The sequence below is a fragment of the Bombus flavifrons genome, chromosome 2 (genome assembly GCF_040668555.2).
Source record: "Bombus flavifrons isolate JBK064 chromosome 2, iyBomFlav1_principal, whole genome shotgun sequence".
Taxonomy (NCBI): domain Eukaryota; kingdom Metazoa; phylum Arthropoda; class Insecta; order Hymenoptera; family Apidae; genus Bombus; species Bombus flavifrons.
The window spans coordinates 4,542,536-4,554,757 of record NC_138443.1 but is presented as its reverse complement, the minus strand read 5'-3'; the positions used below and the strand labels follow the sequence as shown (position 1 = coordinate 4,554,757).

General features: G+C 36.5%; 1 protein-coding gene across 1 annotated transcript in view; it reads left to right on the top strand.

The window, feature by feature from the left end:
• The first annotated feature begins 862 nt into the window (after positions 1–862).
• The window catches only part of LOC138188827 (lachesin-like), a 68,226-nt gene continuing 56,866 nt past the window's right edge, over positions 863–12,222 (top strand). Inside the window, exon 1 of the mRNA XM_069130968.1 lies at positions 863–944. Within this exon, the coding sequence (XP_068987069.1) occupies positions 875–944 (70 nt within the window). The 5' untranslated portion in view covers positions 863–874. The remainder of the gene's footprint in view (positions 945–12,222) is intronic.

The window sequence follows — 12,222 nt, the reverse complement described above, 5'->3', positions numbered from 1 at the left end:
TTGCTTTGTTGAGGCTTGGACCTCCATTGTTTCCAGGCCGTCATTGCGCTGTTCTTCTCGAATGAGTCCATGGCCGCTTCGATCCTTCTCTCTTCGAATAGGAGATCGGACTTCACGACTCTCGCGGTTAGACCCTTATCGATCCTTGTTGTTCTAAGATACGTCGCATAATTTGGGTCCGCCACGAGGCCGGCTAAAAGGAAACATGCCATCACACGGTCCTCAATTTTTATTCCTACGCTGGAGAATTTATCGCATAGGTCGTTGATCCTCCCGCAGTACGTGGAGATATCCATGTTGGGGGTCTTCTCCATAGTTCCCAGTTCCCGCATGCATAAAACAATGTCCATCGACGTGGATCTCTCATGGACGTCCTCTAATGCCTTCCAGCATTCCTTCGCTGTTTGCAAGGTCCTAATTTCTCCGAGATACTCGGTGCGAATATGCCGGAAAATGTACGCACGTGCCTTGTTGTCCATTCTCATGCATTCTGGGTAAATCCTGGTACTATTGCATCCCAGCAGCCCAGAAAAATTAACGAGGCTTCCGTCATTGTCTTCCAATATTCGTAATTCCCCTTTCTAAGGATCGGCCTCATATCCCTGTCCACATCACCTATTCCCTTCTGGTCGAGCATGGCGTAGTCTCTTCTCGGGTAATCTCAGAAAACACAAAAACTCAAAAATAATATTCTTTATTACCGCAGTTATAATAATGAAATTTCACACGTAAAGTTAAGAGTTCTACTTGTTAATAAAGCTAAAATGGTTTATTACTGCCGTTTAAGTATTTCGAATATTGTGTTAATCCTTTCTTTTTCATGCTTTTAATTATCTTTTTCTATTGTTCCAGCTAGATCGATGACCGTAACAAAATGGTGGATCGGCAAAAAGCACTACTGATGATGTTAATAGCTCTCTTAATTTATCCGAACGACATTTTTGGTAAGTCTCTCGCAAAAGAAAATTTTAATGAAGCATTTTCATTTCACAATACACTTGAATACACACAATGTTATAAATATTTCAAATACCTTCTATAAATATTTCTATAAATATTTCTACCTTCAAAATCTCATATTTCTATGTACAGGGTGTATAAAAAGGAAGTGTAAAAATCATATTAACACGATTTTACGCCCCTGGTTCGGAAGAGATTTGTAAAAAAAAGTTCATGCAAACTTGATCTTCAAGGTCAATAATTTTTATGACTTGCAACGAATTCTACTCGTCACGAGAAACAAATGTCTCAAAGGTACCATGAGTACCCCTTCTCCCCCTACCCTCGAGGACGGCTAGCATCCTTTTCTAGCCACTGATATGGAAATTGACCAATTAACAGCAACGTCAATTTCCCTCACTTTCTGAACGAAGGCTATCCTCGACGAATCCGATGATCTCGTGTTCTTAGACACATCCCATCATAGTTTTCCTTTGTAGCATCATCGCGACGGAAAGTCGTTCTCTCGTGAGGTCGTATTAGCGAGTTATTTAGCGTCTCTACGCTCGGTGGATATTCCACGTTTTAACGAAGAGTCAGTTTAGTTGTACTTCCATCGTAGTCAAGCAAGTCGAGTACGATTTGGGTTTTGGAAGAAAGCACATCCTGTTATCCCGTTGACCGCGGATTCGTTATCGAACCTAAGGCCATTGTCATTAGTGTCTAATCACCGCGATTACTTGTCGATTCTAGAATAGCCATACTTGTACTAATAATCATATTTGCACTAGTCAATGTCTTCTCTATGGCATAACAACAGTGTGTAATCCCAATGAAGATTCGTTTCACGCCGCTAACCCTAATTCTAATGTAAACGTGACATATATTTATATTTAATGAGAAAGTAGGATATTATTTTCGAAGCAACGGGAAGTTACAGACCAGCTCGTGAAATGTATCAGAATATAGAAATAATGGAAGATATCTATATGTAGGGGACATCCCGTAATATTGCGATTTTTAGCGGCTATGTTAATAATGTAGTAATCAAGAATAAATTACGATATCTGATGGTCGATCCTTCATTAATTGGTGTAAAGAAGAACAGGTTAATTATCGCTTTTCCTCGTGCTTATCTGCTATTAGACTTACATAAAATGGTTCGGCAATCACATGAATAATTCGAGAAAAAGGCTTACAACCTTATAAAATTCGTCGAGTTCAAGCACTTCAAACGAATGGCTATACTACTTGATGAAGTTTTTGTCGTTGAATGCTACATAAGTTACAATTCGTCCTACACTTTTTGGAGCATATATTATTTACGGATGAAGGAAGTTTTTTCAGTTGTAGTATCCTGAATCGACAGATTGTCAAAATTTAGGCATATAGATATCCACATGTAGTGGTTGAATGATTTAACTAAGGATGATTCACCACAAAAGTATAGACAGGAATTATTGGAAATCATATTATGGGCCCTATTTTCTTACTTACATCGATGAAAAGTGCAAGATAATTGCAATTTCTATGCTAACATCTCCTAAGCGAATTACGTGTAATTATACCACAATAGAGTCATCACTTCACTCATTTTATGCACAATGGTAATCTACCTCACCATAATCGACTGATACAGAAATTTTTAAACGAATTGTTTGGGATAAGATTGATAGGGCGTAAACCTGTTCCTCATATGTGACCTCCCTGTTCATGGGATTTTACGGCACTGCACTTTTTTTCTGGACAAAAGAAATTGTTTATAGTTCAAATGAATAGATTACACCCGTTAACCTCTTAGGTACGGCTGAATTTTGCGCGGGGCTGTTTCTTTATACTGCAGAGTTTGACGCGAATTACGCGTGAACGATACACCACTGCAAAGTGTGACACTTTGGACGAACACATCGGAATGAAGTTTTTGATATCTAAATTATAATTTTTCTTAAAAATATGATGCATATACTTTAACTTTAATAATTTACTTTAATAATTAATAATACAATTGAGTGTGATATACTTTAAAGCATGTGTCACGTAAAATAACAAAATAAAAAAAGAAATTTGAGGTGAAAAATAAAGAAAAGAAACTTTATATTTTTCTAACCACAATCCACTTTACAATCCACTTCCGAACTCTAGGCGTGACTTTCCAAGACTGAAGCTTTTACAATTTGACTTTCGATCGGATCCGATTACTTTCTTTTGTCATTCCTCAACATCCCCACCGTCCATGCATTTGCTAGGCGTTCGCGACCGTTGCCACGTGCTGTTTCTTCTAGAACCTTCGGTGGAAGGACCGTTGGGATGTTGATGGTTCATTAGGCACTTCAGCGATATACATTGTCGTCGAGTGCCGCCACATCTTTATCTCCATCGTCAGTCCATCAGATTTGAAATGTGCTGGTCGTGACACTCTAACCGTCGCTCGTGGTACTACAATGTCGCAGACAGATCGTCTTATATGACCGGCGAAATATATACAATCTAGCGACAAGAGCATAGTTCTCATCAAGCAGCGAGTTCTAGAAACGTCGATTCGCCTTCGGTCCGTTATTTCATATACAATAAGAAGGTGGCACACGTGATCATAGGCGCGAACGGTGGCGCGACCCGAGCGTAGTGAGGGTCGTCTCCGAGAGAAGACAAAGAAAAGGATCGAAGGGCAATCAGTATCATTTGAGAATTCAAACGGAATGCAACGAGAGGTTCTGACGAATAAAATTAAGGTCGCTTAGTCTAACGAATACATCAAGAAACATTATAAAGTCGGGTCAAATTACTAACAAACTAATTGTCCCTATCATTAAATAATTTGTGGCGTGTTCATTATATTATTTTTAAATATTGTCAAATATACAAGTTTATGTTAACCCTATTAATTCAGTGTTAAACTCATTTAAACTCATTCTAACCACCTCTGTTATCTTAATCGAAACAAGGGAACGACTAATTCGCGGCGTCGATTATTCGAATCTTAGCGAGAATTTACGCCTCTCGCTGATGCGTTTTCCTCGCGACCGCGTCTCTCCGCGATCGGTCGCAACATAATTAATAGGTCTATTTTATTTCTCTATTGTTATCGATACCATAGATTGATAGTATTTATCAAAAGCATTACAGAAAATCAATTCTCAGAAACAGTATGAAATTCGTAAAATCGTCATTTATTATGGACAACATAACAAGAGAATAACAGCAGAGAAGATCATATTCCTCGAATTCGTGACACACACAGATTTTAATTATGCTTTGACGATTTCACACGCTGCGTTATCGCACAATTCACAAGCAGGTATCGTAATCGCATTTAAGATGTTCTGAGAAATGCGTAACGCTTCCAAAGTCGCAATTCGATCACCAAATACATCGAATAGTCGGTGATGTTGGAATTCGTTCGAAACAAGCATCGGGTCTTTATTGTAAGGACGAAACTACCATTCCGCAATCGCGGTTATTTCAAGTTTATACTTCTATTTTCACAGAAGCATCCGCCTCATAATAAGTGCGGATAGCATTTCCTTGAAGAGGAAGTAGAAAAGGGACATGCTGAAATGAAAGCATGTGGCTTAGCAATTCGTAATGACGCCGCTTTCTAGCATCGCGAGTATCAATTCCTATCGATTAACCGAGGAACATGAGTTCGGTTTTATACTAAAAAAAATATAATTTTGTAGTTTTTCCTTGGTCGAAGTGTCTGTTCTATTGCGTACTACGGCAAGATTTTCTTCTACATGTTTAATTTCTGAAAAATGTAAGCAAAAAGTGATGTATTTTCACTTATTATTTAAACAATTGTCATTTAAACATATGTAAATGTCTATGACGTACTAACAATCCATATTATTTTATCTAGAAGAGTCCAGAAAATTTTTCGTATTGAGAGCGACTCAATAGCTGCTACTGTAAAAGCGCTAAAAATCTCCCCAGTAGAAATTTTATAGTTTTTTAAACAATTGATTTGTTTCAAAACTGTATATGGGTATTTGTCGTTTGCGAATTCGTATTTAGCTCACAAAAGTCTACAAGAATCGCCTATTGAAAGTTACAAAATTAGAAGAGTGTTATCCGAAGCAATAGTCAAGTGCACGTTGACTCGATAAAAATTTCAAACTCGATTTTCTCGAAAAAGGAGTCTCAAACGAAAAAATGTTATTCTCCGTTTCCTACTTAATCTTATATGTACCCTGTACCACCCGTCCGGCCCGACTCTGTACATATACACATACACACACAGGCGTGCGCGTATAAAAGAAATAATTTTTCAATAAAATTAAGATCTTCTGTGAATTATCAATTACTTGAATATTTCTATAAGCTCAAAGTGTTTTCGTAAGTTCGATAAAGGTATCCAAACAGACGTTCAGAAGAAGATATAAGAAAGACTCGAGTAAATCATGCTTATAAAACGATTTTCGATGGGAACAGATTTATGAGAAATAATAATTCTGGTCTAGCTAAGGATGGTGAACTTGTAAAAAGGGCAACGGGCGCGAAGAGTTCAACATTTTCGTTATATTGAATATTGAACGACAATGGCCAACAGTGAATGGGATAAATAAGATTCTGAAGGAAGGTGTGAATTCATGAAGGGAGACTTTTAGTTAATTGGAAACTTGTGCTTATCGCCTGCTTAACTAACAGCAAAGCGAAAAGGGAGGGGCTATTCAACTCAAGAATAAGCAGTTATACTCAAAAACAAATTAAATTGAATCAGTTCTGGCTGCTATTTATGGCCTTATTCGAGCGTCCTTTTAACGGCCGCGATGAAATTTTTTACGTTTTAAAGAGCAATCAAGATGAAGTGAAAACAAACAGAAGAAAAATGAAGAAATGGAAAGTTATCAATAGGGTTTTAGGAAACCGGTACATTCTTCCGTTCTTTTTTTCTTTTTTCATCGAAGCAATAACCAATAATTAACTGCGGATGCACATTGCACTTGCTCCTTCCTCCCCTGCTACGCTCTAATTGTTCACGAATAAAATTATGATAATTTATGTTTCTTCAACAATCTTTGATCATTTATTACACACCCAAACCACATAATTTTTCATTTTGTCGTTCACAGATGGTGATTTTACTATTACAACTTTCAAAAGTTAATGTACAACTGAATCAGGTATACTGTCGTTTAATTATCATTTTAATTCTGTAACTGTTTAGATGCAGCTTTTATTAGAATAAAGTTAGACCATCACATTTTTGACGGTAATAGTCAATATATTTTTCTTTGTCTTTCCTTAAGGAACATCATTTCAAAAGTGAAAAACTCTTATGTCAAAAATTAAGTAAATAACTGTTAGTGCGGTAGTTACTTCTGGCTACTTAAAACTTTTCGAATTTAACGGTCAAGTTAAAAAAAGGGGTGAAACTGTAATAATAATAAATAATTTTTGGATATGTTGCTGAAATCAATATTTTGAACAACCTTTTCTTGTATATGTAACTATCGGTCGGCCATAGCTCTCGAGATGCGCGCATAAAACTATCGATACCATTATACTGAATTCTACGTATAATTGTGCGTTCGTAAAGGCATATGAGTTAGCATCGGTTGCCGGCAACCTTGCGGTGGACGGATATAATAACTTAACTTTTCTCTTCTATTAATTGCATACACACTTTAAACGAGAATTGGAGGAGCTCCAGTAACTAACTAGTGCACAGCTGCATATGTGAGACTGTAAGAGATGTCTGTTATAATTGAATAAAAACCGAATATCATCAATGTATTGGATTTTCATTTGAGTTAGTTTCCTTAATCTGGCTTGCGTAAAATAATAAAAGTATTTTTTTCATAATTTTCAATATTCAATATTCAATTATTAATTCATTTACGATTTTTATAATAAATTTTTTCTTATTACACACAAGCATTACAGGTTGCCTCATAGCGGCCGAATTGAAAAAACTATCTCAAACCTGATACATCGATGACATTCATTTTTAATTGAATTATAACAGACATTTTTGTACATGGATCTTTACCCAAGCTCACCCCATCCTCTTTTATATAAATAAACAGAAGATTAGTGGTAGTTTTCGACCAGGTCACTCTATACGGCTGTTGGAAACTAATACAGACGCATACGCTATGGACACACATTTATAAAGCAGAATTCACTGTAGTGGTATCCATAGCTTTTGCAAATATTTCGGTAATTATTCCCGATCAGTAGTTATATGTAAAAAAGAAAGTTGCTCAAAATGTTGAACTTTGCAGCACATTTAAAAATCATTGAAATCGGAAGGGACGTAGGTTTTCTATAATTTCACCAAAAAAGAAAAGTGGATTCTGTACGTTACAGAACTTAATATAAGGATAATGGAAAGCGATAGTTTTCGTAATTTTCTTCTATCTATTCATAAATATTTGCAGTAAGGGTATTGCAATCCTAAGTTTTTTCCTCTCCAGCATTGCATTTTGCCATCGATATTTATGACTTGTGCAATGAAATGTACGTAGCATGCATGTAATAGTGACAGGTTCATCTTGAAATCGAGTTCACGCTCATGTCCGTTCTCATTTCATCTGCTTTGGGAAGTAAAAGAAAAGGAAGGAAAGAAAAGAAAGAAAAAGAACGGAGAGAATTGGATAGGAGTGAAAGAGAAAACATGACACAAAATAAACGTACAAAAATGCGGTATTTTAGAAAAAATGTCAGTTAAAAAGAAACAAGCGAAGCGAATTGCAGAAAGATGAAAGACTAGAATAAGCAAGACAAGAAGTGGAAAGCCGATTCATTAGAAAAACGACAGAACTTTTAGTCGAGATAGGATAACTAGGATATTAAGGAAACTAATTGTAAGATATAGAAAAGTTGGGAAAATGGACAAGTTTCGAAACGGCGAAGAAAAACATACGAAGAACAAATGGGAAATTACAGAATACCGAAGAATTGGAGCGACTAAAACTTAAAAGAGTACAAAATGCGGATAGCAATAACAATCACAGAGATGAATAAAATGGTGCGAAAAATGTTCCTTGATTCAATAAATACCAAGTAGATATATAATAGGAAATGTTGAGAATTGTGGATCTTTGGAGCCGAAATGATGTTATAGGAACATTGCACGCATCTCAGCACTTTCTTCCATACACGACTTTTCACCGACTCTTAACCGACTGTTAAGTTTATATTCCTTTGTTTTCGAGACGCTTCGCACACACACATACTTCCACACACTGATACTCACATACAAGTATCTCTACTACGCAGTTAACTCAGTCCAACACAGAAAATTACACATATCTCAACAGGAAAACACGATACTAAAGCTGTTAAAGTAAGGAAAATAATTTCTCAACATTTTTACAAATCGACTTTGCGAACATTTCTCTACCTACATGTGAATAACTTATTTATATAGTGCACTCGTAAGAGTAGTTTCGCATCCCATTTCCTATATATGATGTTTTATAGAAGATAATTCGAATCTTCCTTTCAAATATTATAACTATGCCAATTCAGCTCTCATAGTAGTTGTTCGGAATTTTAGGAGGCCGTCCGTTTATGGTACGTACAGGCCCATTTCCCTCATTAGGAAATTCCGAATTACCGGTCCTCCCAGGGCTGTAATTCGGAATTTGAGTGGCCATCCGTTTATGACACGGATAGAACCACTCCGCTCGTTAGGAAATTCCGAATTACATGTCCTCTCAGGGCAGTAAACGTAATGACTCGAGGCCAGGAAAAACCCAGGAAAGGACTAGCTGAAAGGGCACGGTGGAGAGAAGGGATACAACGGCGGGAGGAAAGAATCAGGAACTGGGAAACGGAGTTCAGCTTCAACCATCGGACAGTACAGACATAGGACGACAGAGTCCTCACTTCGTTCAACTACAAGCAACGAAGACTACAGACACGGGACGACAGAGTCCCAACTTATTCAACTACAAGCAACGAAGACTGCAGACACAGGACGACAAAGTCCCAACGTAGTGCGGTTAAGTGATACAACGAATACAAATAAAGTGCCGTCTAAATCTAACACTCGAGTTATTACATCTCCTCCACCTTGAACGTTAAATCATTCGAGGTACGCGATATCGACCGATCGGTTTGACCTGACCGGTCGCTCTTTAGTCGATAATACGCAACAGTAGTATTTCAGAAAATTGACGAAAATTTCATAGTTTAAGTTCGTTTCAGGATCGTATTATTCTTAAATAACTTAGTGTGTAGTCTCGTAGAATTTTTTGTCACATTTCTTCAGTAATCTATCTACAGCATAAGCATAAGAATTCAAAACATTCATCATAATACTTTAGCTTAGAATAATAAAATATAAGGTATTTCAGATTAAAACTTTATTTAGTTTTATAATTATAATTATTATTTTTACTTAGAATTTTGAAGGTAAGTTAATTTTGAGTATTTATTTCGGTACATAAATCTAGGCATAAAATATCTAATTATGCTGAAATCCGTTTGCAATGTCGCCGTAACGTTACAATGTAATTTCTGTCCTTTTATATTTTTCATTCGTTAAATTATTGATTTTCGCATAACAACGAAGCCCATACATTTGATGAATTTTCAATGAATAAATAAAGTTGATTACGAGCCTTTGATAATTCGTTTCTGTCACTTTTTAGACTTTTACAACGTGCGCTTATTTCAAGGAGTTAAAAAATGATTAGTGATGCATATGAATTTCCATGTGTGTACGTACATATATACACGATACCAAAAGGAATAACGTGGCTGCAAAATGCTTTCAAGCTACTTTCGAGTAATTTTACGTGAGAGTGAAATAAAATCTCGTTCAATTTAATTCTAGGGAAATAATTGTATGCCGGTTCTGTGACATTCTATGCTGTAGCAGTTCCAGCCCCCCTCCCTCGTAACGCGCTTGGTACGGCCACCATGGGGTTTTAGTCGGTAAGTCCGACACTACCCCGCGTTCTCTCCCCGGGGACCGCGGGGTGTCCATGAAGATTTCCCCACGTATAAAAAGAGAAAAACAAAAAAAAAGTTCCGCGGTATTCTGCTATAATACTTGGTTGTTTTAAAGTAAATTACTTATGCTTCAAAATATCGTTAATCAAAGCCATATATACCGACTGTTTGTCGTTTTATATTCTTCGCACTAATACAAGTAAAACGCATCAAGTAATCGTTCGAATACTAGCATAAATAATATCAACATAAATGATATCAATATGATAAATAATATCAATATAAATAATAAAATCTTACTAGTTTTGATAACGATTTCAATTCCATTTTTCAAAAGCCTCGCATCTCGATCATATGACACATACGAAACACAAGCACTTAAAAAATCGATATACGTATTGCCCTTTCATTGCATTGGCTTTGCGCAAAAACCTGTTTAGTTTTGCATTGAGCGCGGTGTACATACTTTGTTCTATACCCAACGAATTTCTTATTTCATCGTAAAAAACATCACCATGTTTCCGGAACAAATAATTCACGCGAAATCTTTCAATTGCTTTACTAAGGTTATACTCTTTGAGCGAGAGAAAAAAGACAAAAAGACGAGGAGAAGATAAAGAAAAAAGCCTATCATTAAAATTGTTTTTTTTTTATTTATTTAAATTTTACAATTTGTCCAGTAGGACATTTGGTAAAATGTTATATCTTAGTAGTGTAATAATATAACATGTGGGTGGCTACCCCCAGCAAGGTACCATCTTCGTGCTTGTTAGGTTATGTCCTTGGTAAGATCTGTTGGGTGTTTCCTTTTTAGTCTTCATTCTATGTTTGATGTGTTGATCGTTTCCGCTGTCAGCCGATTCGGGTGCGTTGCTATTCTTTCTCTGTACCTTCCTGCGCATCTGCTAATCTCCTCCTTGACCGTTGGTATTCCAAGGTCTTTCCATATATCCTCCTTTCTGATGTACCATGGTGCGTTTACTATTGTTCTGAGGATTTTAGCTTGTATTGTCTCTATTTTGCTTATATGGCTCATTGCTGCTGTTCCCCATAGTGGTATTCCGTACGTCCAGATTGGTTTTATGATCGTTTTGCATATTTTTAATTAATTTTCTATGCTTAATTTGGATTTTCGACTTGTTAGCCAAAGCATTTGTCTGCTTGTTGTCTGTATTTTGTCTATTATCGATTTAGTATGCTGTTTCCATGTGAGTTGTGTTTTTAAGTGGAGTTTTAGGTATTTGACTTGCCTTGTTTGTGTTATGTGCGTGCCGTTAAGTATAATGTTTGGTGGTATCTGTTTTCGCAGTGTGAATGTAATGTGGTTGCATTTATCGGGGTTTGCTTTAATTTGCTTATCTTGAAGCCACTTTTCCATTTTAGTGATATGTTCTTGTAGTAATGTGACTGCTGTTACAGGGTTAGTGTGCCTGACTCGTACAGGTGTCATCCGCTTATGTCAGTATTTTGCTATTGGTAGTTGTTGGTATGTTGGCCGTGTATAGTGTGTATAGCATTGGTCCTAGGACGCTTCCTTGTGGAACCCCTGCCTTGATATCTTTAACTTCAGAGTATGTGTCTTTAATTTTTATTACATAGGTTCTGCTGCTTAAGTATGATTTTAATAAATGGTATATTTGTTCCGGGAATTGTTTCCTGATTGTTTGTAGTAGGCATTCGTGGTTTATTTTCTCGAATGCCCTCTGTATGTCCATAAAGAGGGCTGTACAGTATTGTTTGCCTTCTAATGCTGTTATTATTTCATTAGTGAGTCTGTGCATTTGCTCTATCGTAGAGTGTTTGTTTCTGAATCCAAATTGGTGATTGGTATTAATTTTTCCTTCTCTATTATTGGTTTTAAGCGGGCGTAAATTATATTTTCTAGTATTTTGGATAATACGGGAAGTAGTGAAATTGGTCTGTAAGATGCTGTTTGGTGTGGGTCTTTGCCTGGCTTAGGTAGCATTTTGATCTGTGCTAGTTTCCATAATTTAGGATAGTACTGGATTCTTAATATTGCATTGTAAATTATTGTGATTAGTCGTACTGCTTTTGGAGGAAGGATTTTTAGGATTTTACTATTGATTAGGTCGATTCCTGGTGCTTTATTGTTTTTTGTTTTCTCGATTACGTTTCTAATTTCTTGTGCTGTTGTTTTAGGTATGATGTAGTGTTTGTCAGTTGAGGTACTAGTTGTTACTGCATCCTCGTCGGTATGACAATTGAGGTTGCTGTTATTGATATTATGTGGTGTAAATGTGTTGCTTAGGTGGTTGGCAAATTCTTCCGCTTGTTCTTCATTGTTTCTTGCCCATGTGTTATCTGCTTTTCTGATTGCTGGGACTAGTTTTATTGGCTTCTTTATTTTTTTTATTGCTT